This window comes from Phlebotomus papatasi, chromosome 1, assembly GCF_024763615.1.
Source record: "Phlebotomus papatasi isolate M1 chromosome 1, Ppap_2.1, whole genome shotgun sequence".
Classification (NCBI taxonomy): Eukaryota; Metazoa; Arthropoda; class Insecta; order Diptera; family Psychodidae; genus Phlebotomus; species Phlebotomus papatasi.
In genome coordinates this window covers 64,444,152-64,465,687 of record NC_077222.1, presented here as the reverse complement: position 1 = coordinate 64,465,687, position 21,536 = coordinate 64,444,152, and the positions used below count along the sequence as shown (strand labels likewise).

The window sequence follows — 21,536 nt, the reverse complement described above, 5'->3', positions numbered from 1 at the left end:
TGTATCGTGACAAGATTGTTCAGAGTCATTCTCCTTAATTCACAAAATATCATTTGAAGAAAAATAACTATTTTTTCGTGAGTTTTTCGTTGGATGTTCTTAGGGAAATTCACAAGAACTTTATAACTGTCTTGTAAAATTTTATCTCATGTCATAACATTACACTTAAAATTCAATAACACAAAAGTGATTGAACAATCATCTTGAAGTAATTTGTATAATATTACAATGTTATTCGTGATGTGAAACTGAACAAACGATTATCATTTTAGTTTATCCTTCACCGTATGTGTTCTATTTGATTTATTCCTTATGGTTTTCTCTCCCGAAGTATACGCTTAAGCGTTAATTTCTTTGATAGAATCTTTTTTTAATATAAATTTACATTGAGAGATACTTTTTGATCACTGAATGTGTACTTTAAGTTCCTTTTCTTGAAGTCATGAGACTTTCAAAAGAATCCCAGTGATCCTTTAATTTTTAATAATGTAACAATGCGATGTGACGTATTTTGCTGAACTTATATAATTCAGAAATTGTCTTGGCTGTTTAAAATGTTGTGTGCAGTTTTAAGATGTAAAACATACTTAATGAATACTCTAAAATATGTGTTCCAATGTATAATATCCTTTTAGTTTTAGTTTAGTACAGACCTGTGCTCGTTAAAAGTCGTGTAATATCGGAAATTTTGTGTTGATAATTTTAATTGAAATTACAGATAGCCATACTGGTAACACTAATCCCGCTCATTCACGGTGCCATCGCCATGATAAATATTTTTGCGCCAAAAAGGCATAACAGAAATAAAAACTCATATAGAAAGAAATTGTCTTCTTAATATCTTTGCCGCAAGACGGATAGCTGTTCACTACACATCCTTTTACTTGAATCTTGCAGAAATACAAAGAAATTAAATACAAATATCACTTCAAATGGAAAGTTCTTAAATCGCGCGTAATTCAGCTGTGAGAGAGAGATAGAGACACAAATAACTCACTTTACAAACGTCTGGAGGCGCTGCGGTTGCAAAAAATCTCTAAAATGCCACAAAATATTTTCTTCTCTACTTTGTGCTTCTTATCAGGTCGTGTCCCTTCTTATGATATGTACTTTTGCATTCCTTATTAACCAAAATAATGTTGTACCAAAGCATTTTTCTCAAACCTATCCTGAATTTTGAGACAGCTCAAAAGAATATGAGTCTTCCAGCTCAAAATTTCATCCTAATGTTTTTGTTGTAATATCGACAATAATTTACAATTAACTCAAATAACTGTATTCAACTAAATTATTAAAAGCATTTTCTTGTGAAAATGACTTAACTCTAAGGAATTAAACAATTTTCATGTTAAAAAACCTCTCATTTTCTCTACGCGAATTTTCGCGGCATTTCAAAGAATGCCAACAGGCACCACCAAATTCTCTTCGGCTTTTCTTTTAGCTCAAGCCTGCTAAAGTTTAGTATAGATGCATCTTCCAGAGGAACCACCACTAAAGGAAAAAGTCATTTTTGCATTCGAATCTGGCAACACTAAAAAAAGTGGCTGATATTGCATTTACTTTTTAATGTTTTAAAGAATTTTAATTATTATTGAGGAATTTTTCTTGCCTAATTTTGTTGAAAGAGGTCTAATAAATATAAAAAATGCGATATTTGTGATAAAGGAGAATGGTCAAATCCGGTCCCGGAATCGCCACGAACGGGACCTATGTCATTGGATAGACATTAGTATAGGTAACAACTTTTGTTCTGGGATCAATGTTCCAAACCATGGAGGAACAGTTCTAGAGCATAAAAACTATTTTTTACAATGATGAAGAATGATCAAAAGTATATGGGCGCTGGTTCATCTTCATACAAAGATTAGAGTATACGCATTTTGAAGATATTGATGTAAGGTTGAGAAAAATGCCGGGACCCAGGACGATAAACGCTGGGAGTCCTTGTAAAAAAGGCCATTATCCTTCCGAAAAATCGTTGTTTTGACTACGAATTATACAAGAACTGCTTAACTGATCTTGATGAAATTCGGTATAGGGTCACTGCATGTTTTAAACTTTTTATTTATGCATACCACCCCCTCCCTCCACCCTCCGTTCTGGTAGCCCTCATACAAAATGGGGGCACTTTGCCTTATAACTCCTTTCTAAGACGATGTAGAAAGCTGATATTCAACAAGGGAACAAAACTTATGGAAGACTTTTCAACCATGCATGTTAACCCGCTCCTACACCATCCCTTCTAGTAATCCTATACAAAATGAGAGCATTTTGACCTCCTTTCTGAGAAGAAGTAGTTAGTTTGTAAAAGAATGAAAAGAAATGAATAACTAATAACGTTAACAATAATTTTCTAGATTTTATATGTATTTATAGACATCTAGTCGAATTATAACTTTCTGCCTCCTCTTAGACAGGAGTTATAAGGTAAAATAGTCTTATTTTGTATGGGGGCTACCAGAAGGGGTGATGGACGAAGAGTTTGGTCATTATGGTTAAAGAGTCTTCTTTAAGCCTTGTTCCCATGCTGTATTTCAACTTTCTATCTTTTCTTAGAAAGGAGTTATAAGGTAAAATGCTCTCATTTTGTATGAGGGCTACCAGAAAGGGGGACAGAGGAGGGAGATATTATATATGGTTTAAAAGTATTCCATAAGTTTTGTTCCCTTGTCGAATTTCAGCTTTCTACCTCCTCTTAGAAAGGAGTTATAAGGTAAAACGCCCCCATTTTGTATGGCGGCTATCAGAATGGAGGGTGGGGGGAGGGGGTGATATGCATGGATAAAAACTTTAAGTCATACAGTGACCCTATACCGAATTTCATCAAGATCGCTTTAGTCGTTCTTGCGTAATTCGTTGTCAAAACAGCGATTTTTCGAAAGGATAAAGGAATTTTTACAGGGACTCCCAGCGTTTATCGTCCTGGGTCCCGGCAATTTTTCAATCTTATATTAGTACCTACAAAATGCGCCTACTCTCGTTTGTGGCGATTCCGGGACCAGCGCCCATATAGTTTTGACCATTCTCCTTTGTAAAACTTGCGTGTTTTTTTGAGACCAAAAGAAAATGGGTTAACGAAGACTAATAGAAAATTGGAAATTATTAATGTTTCTTATAATATTTTTATTCTTTTCTTCCTTTACATAGAAAAAGAAACTAATCTAGAATCCTTACAATGTAAAGGATGTGAGATTTATCCATTTTCTAGAAGGATAAAAAGGATTTTTTCGAGTCAATGACACTTATGGTGATCTAATGGAATGAATTTCAGTATCCGGAGGGCTTCGAAACAGCACACGAATTGTCTGGGAGGCTACCTAGTACTTCTAGGGCCTCCTCCAGAGAAGTTAGAATGCCAGGATGACTGAGAAAACCCCCCAAGAGCCCCAAAACAATTGAAAAATGTAGTTTGCATGCTCTTTTTGCAGGGCAATTTTCACACTAAAAATACACAAGAAAAAACAGGAAAAATCAGAGAATTTTCTCACAAATCTCTTCACTGGTCAATTCTTTAATGATTTGTAATGAAATTACTGCCGAAATTCGCTTACTTCCATGCAAAATTACGCAAAAACATCAAGAGAAATGCCGCAAAGGGCATTGTCTGCCATCTTCTATTTGACAACTGAACCGTCTTGGTGCATTTCTTCGAGCAAAGCAGGCACTTTTTCAAGACATTTTCCTGAGGATTTCTTACGGACAATATAAAAAATAAATAGTCACAAATGCTTCCAAAAATCTCCAATTTTCTTTTCTAATTCATAAATCACCGATTCTCCACGTCATTTTCATAATTTTCCACGAATTCTAAAATGTTGCAAAAGTCGCTGGGTGACCCATATTTAGCCAATTTTTACTATCAAATCACGCCTTTTAACCAATTCTATGCCACTAAACTAATTCTAAAAACTATTTTCTTAATGTTAACACCAATTTTCATTGAAATTTCATTAATTGAACTTCATAAATTGGCTTTAAAAATCAATCTCGGTGACGTTTTTTTCAAATCCTGGCGACGACCACTACAAAAGCAGAAAAACGACTTTTTCCTTCTATGTTGCCCAGCAAAACTTCGATCTGCAATTCTGCACTTTTGAAATTTTAACGTTTCTTGTCATTCAATCGGATACTTCGTGTGGCTTCGGGATAGTCGTGCGACTTCATGAGCATAGCGAATTTCTTTCGTGTTTTCTAACCATTTCCTTCCCCTTCGTATTTTCTATTACGGCTGATTTAATAATATTGTATTATAACATTATAATAATATTGTAAAAAAGAGAGTATTCACGTAAAATTGTTGAATAAAAATTGAATTTTAAATAAACTGAAATACATATTTTTATGTAGTTAAAATAATGTTTAGAAACATTAGAAAGGGTAGAAGAAATGTAGAAATCATCTAAATACTCTAAAGAAATTCTGCCGATAATTTTAAAATTTTCTATAGAAATTCTGCAGAAAATTCTGCAGAATTTTCATACAACGATCGGATCCACCTTAGAACAAAATTCTGCAGAAATTCTGCTGATTTTTCGGCAGTTAGTAATTCAAATCTGACGAATTTCTGCAGAATTCTGCAGAATTTGCCGGGTGGGTGGTTCCTCTGCATCTTCCATTGAAGCTTTATCGTTTTAACTTGAATTTCAAATGAGTTGTACGTAAATTCATCGATTTTCACAAAAATGCTACAATGAAGGTGGCGTTATACTCGTGCGCGTACAAAATCATCTGGTGAGATGATATGACACTTTGCATTGTATTTTGCGGTGTTATTTAATACGGACGTTTTCTAAAGAACTTTAGCAAATATCGAGTGAATCAGTAGTAAAATGGCTCTAAAAGTATCAGCTTTTCTCTTGGTACTATGCCTCACAGCTGTGAATTGTAAATTCGTGCGGTAAGTTTATGAGATAATATTTGGTATGCCTTATTCTATAACAATATAATTTTAATTTAATTAAGAGCAATTTCACCCACATACGAGCAGTTTTTATGCAGTGAAATTTATTTGCGCATATAAATTCCTCTTTGTTGTCTAAAAATATATTGAGACAAAAAAAGAATAAATAAAAATATAAAATAGGGGATTAGTCATCCAAATAAAGAAGACATCAATATGGCGTTTGAAAAAATTCACCAAAAGAAGCCTTATTTGTTTTTAGGGTTAAACTTCACAAGGAGGCAACTGTGAGGAATCATTTCTCATCAGTAGGCACTGATTTGCAGCAAGTTTCCATTAGGGCAAACACCGGAGGACCAACTCCGGAACCCCTTTCAAACTACATGGATGTAAGTGATGTCCAGATGTCCGGAATTAACCGCATAATTTACATTCAAGAAAATTATTGACGATTGTATTTTTCAGGCTCAATATTTTGGAGCAATTTCACTTGGGACCCCCCCACAAAGCTTCAAAGTTGTTTTCGACACGGGATCATCAAATCTGTGGGTGCCTTCAAAAAAATGCCACATTACAAATATTGCCTGCAGTAAGTATTGATTTTGTCTTAACTAAATCGTTCATTTTTTGACAGCTTTTGTGGTCAGAGTTGAAATCCAATCTTGTCTGCTTAGGTTGAAACTTTGTAAAATCATGTTTTGACACTCATAAATCATAAACATGATTTATAAACACTAAAATCGATTATTTCGGATGTGCTTCTCTGTAGACAGAATATAAATATTACAGAATCCTAGGTTAGCCTTCCTAGTACCTTTATCCTCTGCCACTTCAGAAATGTGTTGGTAATCAATTCTGGGGCTTTTCAGACAAAATCCTTAAATTGCTTCATGCACCTTTGGCTAGATCTGTCTCGAAATTGACCCCTACCTATTCATAAATGCTTACAAAGCTTTTCTATAACATGCCCAGAAAGTGTTTGGATAAGGGCCTAAGTCACAGTCGAACAATTGACCGCAATTACCCTTGGTCGCCATAAGGAATCTTCCGGAGCCTATAGCTACGTATAACTTCTTTAGATCCTTGATGTCCCCATACAGAGCGTAATAAAATAAAATTAAAAAAATAGCCATAGTTCCATTCTGATTAACCGAATTTGATCATCGATGGCACATGAGAGGTCCCATGCATTCTACAACTGTACAATACATCACATCTTCATACGGCCCTTTCTCAATCACCTAGATCAGTTTTACTTGACTCGATTCTTTATCCAAAAAATATATCATAAAAATATATCATGTTTGAATTGTCATGTACGCCTCTTTTTGAAAGCATTCTGGTGTTTCTTGAAAAAGAATTTCAGCTGACATAAACTTGTTTGGCTTTACACAGAACATCCGATAAGACTTTATATACACTTTTGCTTCATATTTTGCTTATAATTATTGTAAGCATTTCATGTGATTGGCTTTTATCGCATTCTCTTGTACATGAACGATCGTCACCCCAAACGAGCGTTTCTGATATTATTTATTCAAAAAATAAACAAGTATGATTGATAATTGAGATGTCAAAATAGCTGATGCGTAGGAAATCATGAAATGATGATGGACAAAGAAGCTTCGGCGCTCTTGGTGGTGATCCCATCTTTAACAGAGATGTAACTGGACTCCCTTTCAAAATTTCTTTATATCCGACACCTTTTTATTCGCCTTTTCTCGAAAATGACTTAACCGATTAAAATGAAATTTTGTTTAAAGTTAAAATCGGAATTGGTCCCGAAACAAAAGCTGTAATGTTTGTTTATAATTTTCCGATATCCCGATCCATAATATCTGTTATGGTATCTGTCCAGCATTCAATGAATTCAAAAAGATCCCCATTGATATTTTCATCCAAATCATCTTATCATCGGAGAATAGGTATTCAATTACATGATAGAGATCCCATTCATGGCGGAACGTGACCGATTCTTCAATTCTTCTTTATTAAATAGCTCCAAGGGAACTCCCGTCAAATGATCCAGACACAAACATTACCATAACATTTGTAAACTCCCAATTTATCCAATTTAAAAGTAATTTGTTTGGGAATGGTGTGACTCATTTTCTCATCAATTCGCTTTTTCGTCCATTAAACAAATGACCTTTTTCTCTTATCACTTTTGTGATTTATTTTTATGCAGTGCTTCACAACAAATATGACTCCTCCAAGTCATCCAGTTATGCTAAAAATGACACCAAATTCGAGATACGTTACGGATCAGGAAGTTTATCGGGATTCCTTTCTGAGGATACCCTCAATGTAAGTATCTTTTAAGAGGTCAGGTTTCGGATAAGTGCCCATTAATCCCTTTCGTACAGATTGGTGGCCTTGACATCACTGGACAAACTTTTGCTGAAGCTATTAGTGAACCCGGCTTGGTATTTGTAGCTGCCAAGTTCGACGGCATTTTGGGATTGGCGTACAAGTCAATTTCCGTTGATGGCGTTGTTCCACCATTCTACAACATGTACAATCAGGGTCGCATTGAACAGCCAGTGTTCTCTTTCTATCTCAATCGCAATCCCAGTGCTCCCGAAGGTGGAGAAATAATCTTTGGTGGATCAGATCCCAAACACTATAAGGGTGATTTCACTTATGTGCCTGTTAGCTCAAAGACCTACTGGGAATTTACAATGGATGGACTGAATGTAGATGATAGAAAATTCTGTCAGGGTGGATGCAAGGCAATTGCTGACACTGGTACTAGCCTCATTGCCGGCCCAGCTGCTGAAGTATCTGAACTGAACAAGAAGATTGGAGCTACTCCAATTTTGAATGGCCAGTACATGGTCAACTGCGAGAGTATCCCCAAATTGCCCAAGTTGCAATTTATCCTGGGTGGAAAGACATTCGAACTTGAGGGGCAAGATTATGTTCTGCGAATTGCTCAAATGGGAAAAACTATTTGTCTCTCAGGATTCATGGGAATTGACATCCCACCACCTAATGGTCCACTCTGGATTCTTGGGGATGTCTTCATTGGGCGATACTACACTGAATTCGACATGGGCAACGACCGTGTTGGATTTGCAGAGGCTGCTTAATTTTAATTGTGGTTTTCTTGATTTATTTTGTTTGAGATTGTAGCAGCGAGACTGGCAGTTTGTAAGAGAAATATTTGAATAAATCATTTGAGGTGTTAAATCATAGGTGGCGACTCATGCTTTAAGAATCCTACACTGCTGAAAATACTGTTGGCGTTGCCAAGTTTGATAACATTGTAAGAGATAATTGGTATGTAAGTTCCATATCTAGAAAAACGATTTTTCTCAAATAATATACATTATTTGGAATGTCACAATTATTATTATTACAGTTATTTGGAAGATATATTGTTCTTTTGCAGGAATCAATTTTTTTAATTACGTAAATATCTCTTGGAATTAAATCCAAAGTTATTAAGCAGGAATCAATTTTTAATATTTTTTTGAATCACGTAGATATCTCCTAGAATTAAATCCAAAGTTATTAAGCAGGAATCAATTTTTTTTTGAGCTTAATAGCTCCCGAACTAAGAAAGATATCGACTTGCGGTTTTCAGCAAAGGTTTTACATCCTATGAAAATTGCAACATGATGAATTGACTCCCCCATCCCAACCCCTCCTTCCGCCATTTTGAATACCCATCTTTTTTGTTTTCTCAATACCTCTGCCGCTCCGCCATGACATCGATCGGGCTCAATATTATTTTATAGCTGGACCTTAGAGCTTTCGATCACTGCCAAACTTAAGATTCTGTGAAGCTTGGAAAGCTCTTTGGATAGCTCTCATGAAATACCACTTTCCTATTAACATCGGAAGTTCGTAAAACCACTGCTAGGGCGATATTATTAAAAACAAAATTTTTCAATTTTCTAAGTTAAATAAGTCAAAAACTCCATTGTACATCGTGCTCAAATTTTACTATGTTGCACCCGCTTATCAAACAAAAAAATACTTAAGCCGTTCGATAATCCCTGACCCGAGCTATAAGAGCTCAAAGTTCGAAAATTGACCGGCCTCTATCTCCAGTCCTAATTAATATTTTGACCTAAATTTTGGATTTTTAGTTTCGTCTCGACGAGCCCTTTCAGATGAAAGTTCAAACAGTTACCACAGGCGGCGCTGCGATAGCATTAATTTTCAAACTCCTATCTTTAGTTTCAAATCGAATTTGCATGCAATCCGAGTTTGCTCACGTTAAGAATCTCACCTAAAATAAGCTGGGGTGACATGATAACTCTCTCTAATTGTCCCATCGCTAGTGTCGAATGTCGATTATGAGCAATCGAGATGATAACCCGCATTTTTTGTCGCTAGTGTCGATAATTCTCGCCACTAATTTATCGACACCTCTAGAGCTGTCGATTTGTACCCTCGAAGTGAAATTTAGAGAAGATTTTACGTGTTTTTAATAAGTAAATTTCCTCATTTATTTTATATTTATTAAATTTTATATTAATATTAAGTATATTTCTTGTGAAATTTTGTTTGTTCTGCAGGGAATAACCTCGGGAAAATTGGATACGAAAAATTATGTTCTGTTGATTCTGCACAACCAGAAAATATTTTTGGACCATCCGGGAAAGGCTTATCAGAGGATGATCTTATTATACTCAGTGATTGAGTTTGACACACTGCACTGTCCAGGAAGTTGATGGAGAAGTTTCTCATGGATTCGTTCTTGTGAGGTTTAATTTCACAGAGTAGGAAATGGTCACATATACGTGTGCTTCCTTCAGATCTTTTGCTCCTCTTTGATAAATTTAAAACTATGTATAGATGATTTTTTTTACTTGAATTTATTCCGGAAGCTCCAGAGTTGTTTTTATACCGTAATTTTCTCATCCTCGCTCCAAATGAAAGATGAGCTTCCGGGGCTTCCTCAATAGCCCAATTTTCATAAAAATATAATTTATGGGTTGATTATTTTAACTTAAAATTAATAAAATCACTGAAATAACTCCGATTGCAAAATCAAAACAAGCGAGACTGAGGTTATGTTTCACTGTCCCAAAGTGTCACAATAACGAGCCGACATTGCGTGAATAGCCGACAATCATTTCACCTCATCATTAGGATTTAACGATACTAGAGATTCGATAGTATCGAATCGATACTACCGAGATTCAAAGTTATCATTTCACCCCTGATCTAGGCTTATCACTAGTTCTTCCTTGTTCCATGATACACGCGGAAAAGTTTCTCGATCGTGTTTCCGTCTTCTTCTTCTCTTTTTTAAAGTTTTTGTAGGGGCCGGACGTCTCTTGACATCCACACAGCCCGTGTTTCCGTCGATAGCGGTGATGCTGCACTTTTACAGTGTATCCTAGAAAACTGGATAATATTTCTCAAATTAACTTTGCAGTGTACGAACAGAAATTTTGATTTAAAGCAAACTGCTGTCACTTTTTTGTTACAATTCAGTAAAGTCTCTCGAGAAGAGCATGTTTTCTAAATAAGAAAATCCCAGATTTTCCTTTTTCTTCCTGTGAATGTGGATTTTTAGTGACAAAACAAGATGGTCTTAGCAGATTTAGGACGAAAAATCACTTCAGCACTTCAATCGCTGAGTAAGGCGACTGTAATCAATGAAGAAGTGAGTTTATTTTCCATCCAGACTCTCCACGTATTCAAGTTGTGGGGCCACCTTGGAGACACATCCCCCTTTTACTTTCTCTATCGCAGGTGCTGAATTCTATGCTGAAGGAGATCTGTGCAGCTCTCCTGGAAGCCGATGTCAATATAATGCTGGTGAAGAAGTTGCGGGAGAATGTAAGGGCAGTGATTGACTTTGATGAGATGGCTGGAGGGCTGAATAAGAGGCGAATGATCCAGTCGGCAGTGTTCAAGGAGTTGGTAAAATTGGTGGATCCGGGTGTCAAGCCCTATCAGCCTGTTAAGGCACGTCCCAACATCATAATGTTTGTGGGTCTCCAAGGTTCCGGGAAGACCACTACATGCACAAAATTGGCCTATCACTACCAAAAGAAGAACTGGAAATCCTGCCTCGTTTGTGCCGACACATTCCGTGCCGGAGCCTATGATCAGATCAAGCAAAATGCAACCAAGGCTCGAATTCCCTTCTATGGCAGCTACACAGAAGTCGATCCCGTGGTCATAGCTCAAGATGGTGTTGAGATGTTCAAAAAAGAGGGCTTTGAGATGATCATCGTGGACACTAGTGGACGACACAAGCAGGAGGAGTCTCTCTTTGAGGAGATGTTGGCAGTTGCCACAGCCATTGTGAGTTAAAAATTTAGTCAATTGCTGTACTTTTTCAACATTTCCGGAACTCTTTTCAGCAACCCGATAACATCATATTCGTGATGGACGCCACAATTGGTCAGGCTTGCGAGGCTCAAGCCAGGGCATTCAAAGAAAAAGTTGATATTGGATCCGTGATCATCACCAAGCTCGATGGCCATGCAAAAGGAGGTGGAGCACTTTCTGCGTGAGTTCGTTTTTTCTTTTTTATTCCGACTGCAATTTTCAGAGCTTCTCAAACTTTATCGACAATTTAGCATGGCTGCTGCAATAGTAAAAATCAAATTGAATCAGTAAAAAATCAAGTTTGATCAGTAAAAATGTCTCATTTTAATTAATGAGAAATAAGATTTGGGTCGGTAAAATAATTATTTTAGCCTGTAAAAGTCAATGGAACACTACAATTCCTACCAAAAGTGCCGTCACTGTCACTAGGGTGGAGTAACCACTTATCGCCACTTTTAGAAATGTGAAATTAATTTCATTTTAACTTTTAACTCCAACAATTTATTTAAATGCGAAATGGACCGGCTTGTGAACAAAAAAATGATTCAGGAACCGTACCGGATTGTCCACGAGTAGCTATTCCTGAACACGTCTGCACTGTTCGACGTCGACGGTCCGCCAAAAAGAGAGAGAGTTCTCACTATTTCTACTCGCATGCCTGTTCGTTACTCGCTTGACAGTCGTCTTCATCACACTCAGAGACAGCCTGGTCCTGGGAAGGAGACTATTGTCTCGAAAGAGCGAGAATTTTTCCAGCCTTTGTTGGATATGGCGCGGGTTCTATTGCAAATGGCGGGCATTGGCGGGATAACTTTACATTTGAGCTCTAGATTTTTGGGGACGAGAGTACCCATCAAGTTTGAACAAGTTTTTTTGAAAATTTAAGAAAAAAATGTTTTTCGAATTTATGTAATCTCTAATTGTTAGTTATCATACTTATTGGCCCCGAGAAGTTTTTCCTTATTCTAGTCTAGAAATATCAAAAAAGTCACAATATCTGCAAGGAAGCAGAAAATCGAAAATTCACGATTTTTGACCAAGAATATCTTAGCTCAGGAGTTAATTGGGATCCTGCAAAAAATATCCTAGATTTGGACATCCTTATAGTTTGTAATCATCCACAAGAATATGAATTTTATCGATTCTAGATAGTCTAAAAAAATTGTTGTTTCCATGGGTACCCAGAGTCCCAAAGGAGACGAATGAGATATGAACGCTTATGTCTCTTGATGCCAGTCACAATGAAACATACGTGGAAGCGAACATTATCCATAGTAGGGATATGTTTAAAATTCAAAAAAAAGTCCAGATAAGCTTATGGTAGCTGAAATTCTTTACAGTCAACTTCGGAGTGCTTGGAACTCGGGGTGCTTGCCACTCAGAATGGTTGAAAATACGATTGTAAGTTAAATTTTGGGAGTAAAGAATCTCGTCGAGTAAACTGTCCTTATCGATCGAAATAGATAAAATTGGCTCGACGCGATTCTTTACCCCAAAATTCAACTCACAATCGAATTTTCAAGCATTCCGACTTGCAAGCACCCCGAGTTCCAAGCACTCCGAAGTTGACTGTAAAGAATCTCAGCTAGCATAAGCTTTTACAAGCATAACAAGCATTTTTTAAGTATAACACATTTACAAGAAAGACAACTCTGTGCTTGTCTTAACGACTTAGAAAAACTCATGCTTATAAGAAAAGCTCAATGACCAAGTTAAAATTCGCAGATTTGATCTGAAATTAATTCAAAATGTAATACTGTGTCACCCTTGTGGACACCCTCGCTGTTATAGGTCACCTAAGATTTGCACGGTTTGCATAATACAGTAGAGTCTCCTAAATTCGAACGCTCGGGGGGTATTTTTGACATTTCTCACCTCCCAAATTCGAACGATTTTTTCAAAACTAACGAAATTTGTGTGAGATTAAATTGTACTTTGAATCAAATTCCCGTACTTTCTCGCAAGTCTTAGTGGTAACATACTTCCTTTTTATTTTACACAACCATAATGTATGTAAACATTCAGGAAAAAGCACATAAATATGATTTTCATTCACCAAGAATACGAACTTTCTAACATAACCTCACAATTGACATTTTGAATCCAAACGGCGTTCGAATTTGAGAGATTCAGATTTGAGAGACTCTACTGTATACCAAAATGATTTTAGGCATTTTAACTGCTCGAACTCCAAGAGAGAGCAGTTTCCACAATCGACTTTTTTTCAACGTCTCACCATCGTAGCTGCCAAACGGTAAGAGATATTGACTTCCGGTCTTTGGTGACCTCCCCACAAGTCAACTTTCTCTATCGAACTAAGTTATACAAATTACCCCCACCCCTTCTATCCCCTCCAAAAAATATATTTTTTGACTTTGCAAAAAATAGGCCCTGGCGATTTCGTTCATTTTTGGATATTTCTTGGAGGTAGTCCAGCTGAACATTTCGTCCTTAGACACCTATCATCGGAAAAATCTCCATTTTGAATTATTCAAAGTCACAGGTCAACCAACAAGGACGGTCTAATTTTCAACGGATTTGGACAAATTTGGACTTTTTTGAAAGATCTTTTAATTCTTAACCCGACTGCATCGGTCATAATCGGTGATGGATCGGGAAAGTAACGGCAATAGATTTATTTTGAAAATACTGTTTTTCGCACTTTTTCAGTCTTTTTTTCAAAACTTTCGTAAATTTTTTTTGATACATCAATAAATTTTACGAATTTCATGAGCTCACCGTTACACTATGAATATTTTATTGTGACGCAAATTTCTCGCAGAACTTCCGCAAATATATTAAATAAAATTCCCTATCAGAAATATGAAGAAAATGCATCAAAATGAAATTTTTACGCTTAATACTAAAATTCATGCGAGCAATTCATATGCTTTTGATTGATGTTAAGGCACCATGTGGAGGCAACGGCAACACTCAAACACTTAGCACTCGAAGATAATCTCTCGGCTTTACGTTCGTTTCCAATCTCTGTAAATACAGTCCAAAACATGAAAATATTTTATTGAGAGCAGCGAGCAAGTTTCGGAACGACTGCAGATTGTTCTTTTTTTAATTTATAGAGATTTTTTTATTTAGATTCTAAGGAATTCTATTGAAATTCGTCTACAGTGTTGCTGCCACAAACAGTCCAATTATTTTTATCGGTACTGGAGAACACATTGATGATCTAGAACCCTTCAAAACAAAGCCATTTGTTAGCAAACTTCTGGGCATGGGTGATATTGAGGGTTTGATCGACAAGGTAAATGAGCTGAAGTTGGATGACAATGAAGAGCTGCTGGAAAAGATTAAACACGGTCAATTCACCATTCGGGACATGTACGAGCAATTCCAGAACATCATGAAGATGGGACCTTTTTCGCAGATTATGGGCATGATTCCTGGTTTTTCGCAGGATTTTATGACAAAAGGTGGAGAGCAGGAATCAATGGCAAGGATAAAGCGTCTCATGACTATGATGGACAGCATGTCCGATGGTGAACTTGACAATCGAGATGGTGCCAAGTTATTCAGTAAGCAACACACAAGGGTTGTACGTGTGGCCCAAGGATCTGGTGTTACTGAGAGGGAAGTGAAGGAACTGATAGCGCAATATACCAAGTTTGCGGCTGTGGTGAAGAAAATGGGAGGTATTAAGGGGCTTTTTAAGGGTGGTGATATGGCTAAAAATGTCAATCCCACGCAAATGGCCAAACTTAATCAACAGATGGCTAAGATGATCGATCCAAGAATGCTTCAACAGATGGGAGGAATGTCAGGGTAAAATTCTTTCTTTATTATTTCAAATGATAAAGAATTCATGGAAATGTATTTTTTTTTAACATCTTTGCAGACTCCAGAGTATGATGAGGCAGCTGCAACAGGGCGCTGCTGGTGGTTTAAGTAATCTAATGGGCGGTTTCGGGAAATCATAATTGTTTTCTACCAAAAGAAATATTAAAGAAATCGATTGAAATAAAATAAGTGGTAAGATATTCGAAATTTCTGGCGTTTTTCTTTCATGTTTGCTTATTTTGGTTTATCCGGTTTATTTATCAGGTAAGTGAAATAGGGATTGTGAGATCGAGAAAAATACTCCATCATTTGCTTAGCACTAAACCTTATCGACAATAATGGCATTATAATGTTAAAATCTATAACAAAAATGTGACAGAGCGTCCGAGGTTTTGCGAGCTTTTCGAACTTCCGTAAAAAATCTTTTTAACAAATATTTTGGACACATTACAGTAGACTCTCACTAATTCGGTTCTTTTAAGATCGGGCTACTTTTTAATTCGGGCAGCGGTTACATTTGAAAAAAGTTTGTTGCCATTTTTCAAGTTTGATTGATTATGATTATCAAATGAATCAAATGTGCTCAAATTTGGCATGGTTTGGCTTAGTTTTGATGTGATTTTGCATTATTGAGGGATTTTCATGCAATTTACGATATAAATAAATGTGTAAACTCAATATCTATATGCACTTGAATAAAAAGTCGTTGCATTTCAAAAAGTTTGTCGCCCGAATTTCTGTCTAATTCGGCTGACATTTCGGTCCCATATGCCCGAATTTGAGAGAGTCTACTGTATTAGTTGTTGAAATTGAGAATTACTCAAGAGATAATTTTTAAAAAATCATTTACCTTTAATTTAATTTTAGAAAATTGTACCGATTCATTACCGATTGTGACCATTGCAGTCGGGTTTGGACTAACCTTTTAAATAAATCCGAATTTGACCAAACCCGTTGAAAAATACTACTTCCAAAGTGGTTGACCTTTCACCCTGAATAAATTAAGATGGCGATTTAATCGGTTATAATTTAGTCACGCTGTTTATTCGTCATCTATCTACCAGGCCTAGCAGTTTGTTGGGAAAAATCTTTTATTCCTCCAATTTTTCTCCTACATCCCTTCACTCCGTGTTATTCCTATTTTTCCTCTCTTCTATTCCCTCCGTTCCTTCCTTCCTTCAGGTCCCACGTTCGGGGCAAGGACTATGTCCCACACTCCCCTGTGTTCTCCGGTGAGAACACTCCCACGACGGTTGAGATGGGAATTTGGGAGAGGTGGATGTGGCAGAGGTTACTCCGGAAAGCTCAGCACTGGGCTTGGTGTTCTTGGGGGCTCCCGGTGGCTTCAGTGGCTTCAATGCTTGGTGGTGATGATGGTGTTGCTGCTGGGGATTGGGCTGGTGGAGATGGGCGAGGTGATTGATGTTGCCTCCTCGGCGGTCAGTGGTGAAAGAGGCCGATTGGCGCTCTTTTTCTTATCAGCTGCTACTGATTTTTCTACCTCCTCTCCTCGAAGCTAGCGCCCTCGTCGCCTCAGCAGGGCAACACACTCCACAGTTTTAAATTTAAATATGTTGCGCTCGCAACACACACCCCGGGGTCACCAAAAAAAAAGAGAAAAAAAAAAGATTTCGAACCCCCCAGGGGGCAATAAGCCACAATCTCAAAAAAAAACAAAATATAACAAATCTCATTAATAACAATAACAATTAATAAGTAGTAGAGCAAAACAAAATGAGTAGTATTAGAGAGTAACAATTTCGAGAGAAAAAAATAAAATTTAGAATTAATAGTTATAAGTCAAAAATGTTAAGGATTTCGCATCGATAGGCCGACCTAATTATTAGCGCCAGCGAAATAACTTAACTATAAGTTTAAAGTGTGTGTAAATACTTTCAAAAGAATAAGATATTATTACTAAGGACCACCCCATTTCGATCACCAAGGCGGATCATTAATATACATGATCTAATAGGGAATTACTCTACACGAATGGTCACGATTTTATCCCCCCAAATCTCCCGCCTCAGCACCATTATAATCCGATCAGGATTTCAGCTATTCCGCTGAAGAGCATTCCGCGTAAAAATGTAGAAGCGGGAAGGAGAGTCTCAGCCGAATTACAATGTTGGGGAAAGAGAAATCCTGAAGGGCAAAGAGAAAACCCCTTTTTCCACCGACACTGCCCTATTGCCTCGAATATTGAACATGATAAAATTTTACTCGAGAAACTACATCCCGATCAGAAAAATGTGGCTGCCTCTAACTGCAGAGAAATGGGAAACAAATCGCGACCGAATTCAGTGCATCCCAATCGAAAAAAAAAAGTAAAATAAAATAGATAATCGAATTAAGGTGTCCGAAATTATATGTGACGTCAAAACTGACGAAGGAGAAAAATAATTAAAGTATTGGCCAATAAAAATTGATTGGTTTTGTCGTCTTGACGAAATACCGAATCAAAATACTAGTGACAGCAAGAAGTGCTACTCACTTTAAATTCCTAAGGGACACTGCTAGCAATGTGTCTTAAAAGGGGATAACAGTTTGATGATTGAAATAGCCGAACATAGTTCGCTTCAGCATAAGGCTGGGCTATATCTGTATCAATCATCTCGATCAAAATGAACACCTAAAGGCGAACGACCATAATTTTAATTTAGGTCTATCCATAATGAACGATGGCCTACTTATGAATTTCTCCGTTCACAAGAAATAGAAATTAAATAAAATTAATAATATGGTCTCTCTACGTTACCCGCTCATACACCCGTACAAAAATCAAGTTACGTTAGATACAAAAGAAAGTTCCAGTGACGATGCCGATATTGTTGCCAAAAAAATAATCCGTCCTGCTGGCAAAAATCCCTTAACCTGGCTTGATGTCCTTACGGTGGAATACTGCCTTGCGATGAGTGTTCAGGTCTTCCAACTCGTAAGTTTGTCCGTGAACGGACAACACCTTGCTCTTCACCCATGGACAAAATTTCGCCTGAATCTTTTTATTGGCATCAGACAACACAAAGGATCGCCTGTAGACCACGTCACCCACGGAAAATCTACCCGGCTTCTTACGTAAATCGTATCGCTTTTTAGACGACTCATGGCATTTCTTCGACCTATCCATGGCCTTCTGTCTGGCCAATTTTAACTCCTTTATCCTCTCTTCGATCGATGGAATCGTATTAGCATCGGAATGCGTATACTCATCCCCATGTGAAATCATATTTTGCCCAAAATTTAAATAATACGGAGAAAATTGTGTAGTGTCGTGTACCGAGGATCGCATAGCCATCCCTATTTCGGCTAAATATTTTGGCCAATTTGTGTGTTTAGACCCTATATACGACCTGATAGCAGTAACAATAGTCCTATTTGCTCTCTCAGTAGGATTGGCTTGTGGGGTATACCCTGAGGTAAACCATTGGGCAACACCGAGATTTCTCAAAAAGGACTGAAGTTGAGCGGATTTGAAACTACTACCATTATCGGTCAGAAGGACACGAGGGACTCCGAACTGTGGGAAGACATTTTGAGACAAAATTTTGATAACAGAGTTTGCAGTAGAATTTCTAAGAGGATATAAAAGGACATACTTGGTCGGCTTGTCGATCAAGACCAAGATAAAGCGATGGCCCATAGTACTAGGTACTAAAGGTCCGATAAAATCGGCTGATAGATGTTCCCAGGGACGTGATGCAACTACATGATTACCCATCGGAGGTGTTAAATCATAATTCGGGGCCTTAGATTTCTTACAAGTTTCGCATTTACGGATATAATTGCGCACGTCTGTGCGAAGGCAAGGCCAATAAAAATATTCCGTAATTCTGCGGAAGGTTTTAAAGAACCCGAAATGTGCCGAAGTGGGATCATCATGGTATTTCTGCAAAATGGCCTGACGTTCACCCTTAGGGACACAGCATCTCCACCTAAAACTATAAGTTCCTAAAGGAGTTTTATAGCGGATATACTTGTAAAGCCGGCCGTCTTCTAATTTATACTCCGGAAGGCTGCTCGGGGATTTCGAGACTTGGTCATATAGGGACGCATACCATTTATCTTCCCGGGTCGAAATGGTATTAACGTTCCGTGAAAGGAAATCAGCTATCACGTTACTTTTACCGGGACGGTGGACTATGTCAAAGTCAAATTGCTGAAATTCCAACAACCATCTTCCTATACGACCACGGGCTTGCTTCTGGGATAAGATCCACTGGAGTGCAGAATGATCTGTCTCCAAAGTGAACTTGGTATGAAGCAAGAATTGCGAAAACCTTCGAAGACAAAATAGACAAGCCAAGGCTTCTTTTTCCGTAGTAGAGTACTTCTGCTCAGCCGCCGTGAACTTTCGCGAAATATAGCAAATAACTCCTTCCTCATTATCTACTCCCTGAACAAGGACTCCCCCCGCCCCAACATCACTAGCGTCAGCACGCACTATGAAGGGTTGAGAATAGTCGGGAAGTTTTAAAATAGGGGCAGATACAAGGAGCTGCTTCAATTCCGAAAAGCCACGGTCGGCCTCCGGAGACCATTCAATCCTTAAAGGATTACCTTTTAAAAGGTCGGTTAAAGGAGCCGAAATACTCGCAAAATTTGGGATGAAACGCCTGAACCATCCTGCCATACCGAGAAACTGACGTAATGCCTTGGGTGTTTTAGGGACAGGAATATTGCAGATGACTTGGACTTTACCATCGTTTGTACTTAGACCCTGAGTGCTTAAAGTGTACCCCAGATAGTCTAACTCTGACATACAGAATTTAGACTTCTCCAGGTTGATGGAAAGATTGGCTTTTTTCAAACGACCAGCGACCTCATTTAAAATTTTCAAATGGGATTCAAAATCTTGAGTGAGAACAATGATATCGTCCAGAAAACAAAAGACATTGGGCTCTAAGTCGCATCCAATAACTATATCCATCAGTCTCGCCATCGTCATAGGACTATTTACTAAGCCAAAAGGCATTCTTCTGTAGCAGTACATCTTTCGTCCTGGGATAGCGAAACTAGTTTTGATCTGAGATTCTTCATCGAGCGGAATTTGCAAGAATGCGTCACTCAGATCAATGGATGATAGATATTTGGAGCCTTCTATACGATTAATAATGCTTTCAAGATTTGGAATAGCATAAGCATCTCTTATTGTTACTTTATTTAAACCTCGAGCATCAATGCAAATTCTAATTTTGCCCGATTTCTTCATTTGAATATTAGGAGGTGAGTTCCATGGAGAAAAAGAAACTTCCCGAAGTACCCCCATCCTAACCAGTCTCTGAATTTCAATATCCACTGCGGGAAGAAGATGATATGGGACAGGATAAGATGGTTTCCTTACGGGAGGGTTGTCACCAGTATCTATCGTGTGCTTTAAAATATCCGTGCAACCGAAAAAGTCCTCAGTAGTGATTAAAAAGTTTTTGATGGATTTTTCTAACTCCAGTCGTTCTGACTGGGAGAGCAGAATTTGATTATCCTGGGAATCAGGGACTGTTGAAAGTGCATTCAACAAAACTGGTTGTATGCCAAAGGCATGCCAAAAATCCATCCCCAAAGTAAAGGGTATGGAAATTTCAGGGACTAATAGGGTGGGAATCAATTCTGTTCTACCATTGAAAGTTATCATTAAATCGACTACTTTGGTGGATAAATAAGTTGAACCATCGGCTACACGCACAACGATATTCGAAGTTCTTGGGACTAATTTTAGAATTTTTACTAAGTTCATGCAACCACATCCTAATATACTCTGAGACGCTCCACTGTCCAATAAAGCCATAGCCTCCTCAATGTCAAAAATTTTAACTTTAATATAGGGACGATTTTCCCCGTTAGGGTATATAATAAAGGATTCTACCTCTGAGAGAGGGACAGAATCATCAGAAATTAAGGACTCATTGTCTGACTCAAATTGTATTAAATCTCCCACTGTATTTGAATTTACATTAATGGTATCAACAAAAGAAATGAGATCTTGGTCATTGGAATCATCCATAGAGAGGTTTTTTGGAGATTCCGCGACCTCAGACTCTCTGTCTACTACTGGGTCGCATTGGGTTCCCCCTGTTGAGGGTTACAAACTGGACAAAGTCCATAAATAGTGCCGATCTTACCACACTTGAAACAAAGGTATTTGGGTCTTGTTGGGCAACTTCTAACATTATGGGAATTGCTCTTACAATGTATACAAGAATTTTTTCTGGATTGTGAATTGGGGTTGGAATTGGAATTGAGATTGGAATTAGGATTGGAATTAGAAGATTGAGAAGTACCCTCAGCACCATTGGATGAGTTACTCCCCCCACCCTGTCTCTGAATTGAGGAAGAATTGGTGTTTCGCCCCCCATTCCACCCATTATCACGTGAAGAGGAATTTCTCCCCCCACCCCTTCCAGATTGCCTGGAATTGCCCCAGGATGAGGAATTGTTCCCCCCACTTCGCCCCCTTTGATCAGAAGTCCTGGCCAGGGACTCTGAATTATTTGTGGATGATTCCTGAAAACTCCCTATCTCATTAAATCGCACATTTCTGGGACGA

At 37.8% G+C, this 21,536-nt stretch overlaps 2 protein-coding genes across 2 annotated transcripts; both read left to right on the top strand.

Moving 5' to 3' along the window:
- Positions 1-4,711: 4,711 nt before the first annotated feature.
- LOC129800006 (lysosomal aspartic protease-like) lies at positions 4,712-8,097 on the top strand. Its single transcript, XM_055844353.1, has 5 exons — positions 4,712-4,897; positions 5,163-5,289; positions 5,366-5,489; positions 7,089-7,207; positions 7,267-8,097. The coding sequence occupies exons 1-5, from the start codon at positions 4,830-4,832 to the stop codon at positions 7,990-7,992; spliced, it is 1,164 nt and encodes a 387-aa protein (XP_055700328.1). The 5' UTR covers positions 4,712-4,829; the 3' UTR covers positions 7,993-8,097.
- Positions 8,098-10,301: 2,204 nt separating this feature from the next.
- Positions 10,302-15,202, top strand: LOC129799997 (signal recognition particle subunit SRP54). The gene is made up of 5 exons (XM_055844344.1): positions 10,302-10,526; positions 10,616-11,173; positions 11,233-11,381; positions 14,330-14,980; positions 15,054-15,202. The coding sequence occupies exons 1-5, from the start codon at positions 10,449-10,451 to the stop codon at positions 15,133-15,135; spliced, it is 1,518 nt and encodes a 505-aa protein (XP_055700319.1). The 5' UTR covers positions 10,302-10,448; the 3' UTR covers positions 15,136-15,202.
- The last annotated feature ends 6,334 nt before the right edge of the window (positions 15,203-21,536 follow it).

Excerpts from the sequence above, each read along its gene's own strand:
- LOC129800006 (XM_055844353.1), top strand. The coding sequence starts at position 4,830 with ATGGCTCTAAAAGTATCAGCTTTTCTCTTGGTACTATGCCTCACAGCT. Across the intron at positions 5,290-5,365 it reads CCCTTTCAAACTACATGGAT|GCTCAATATTTTGGAGCAAT; the intron begins GTAAGTGATGTC and ends TGTATTTTTCAG. Across the intron at positions 5,490-7,088 it reads CATTACAAATATTGCCTGCA|TGCTTCACAACAAATATGAC; the intron begins GTAAGTATTGAT and ends ATTTTTATGCAG.
- LOC129799997 (XM_055844344.1), top strand. The coding sequence starts at position 10,449 with ATGGTCTTAGCAGATTTAGGACGAAAAATCACTTCAGCACTTCAATCG. Across the intron at positions 10,527-10,615 it reads CGACTGTAATCAATGAAGAA|GTGCTGAATTCTATGCTGAA; the intron begins GTGAGTTTATTT and ends TCTCTATCGCAG. Across the intron at positions 11,382-14,329 it reads GGAGGTGGAGCACTTTCTGC|TGTTGCTGCCACAAACAGTC; the intron begins GTGAGTTCGTTT and ends ATTCGTCTACAG.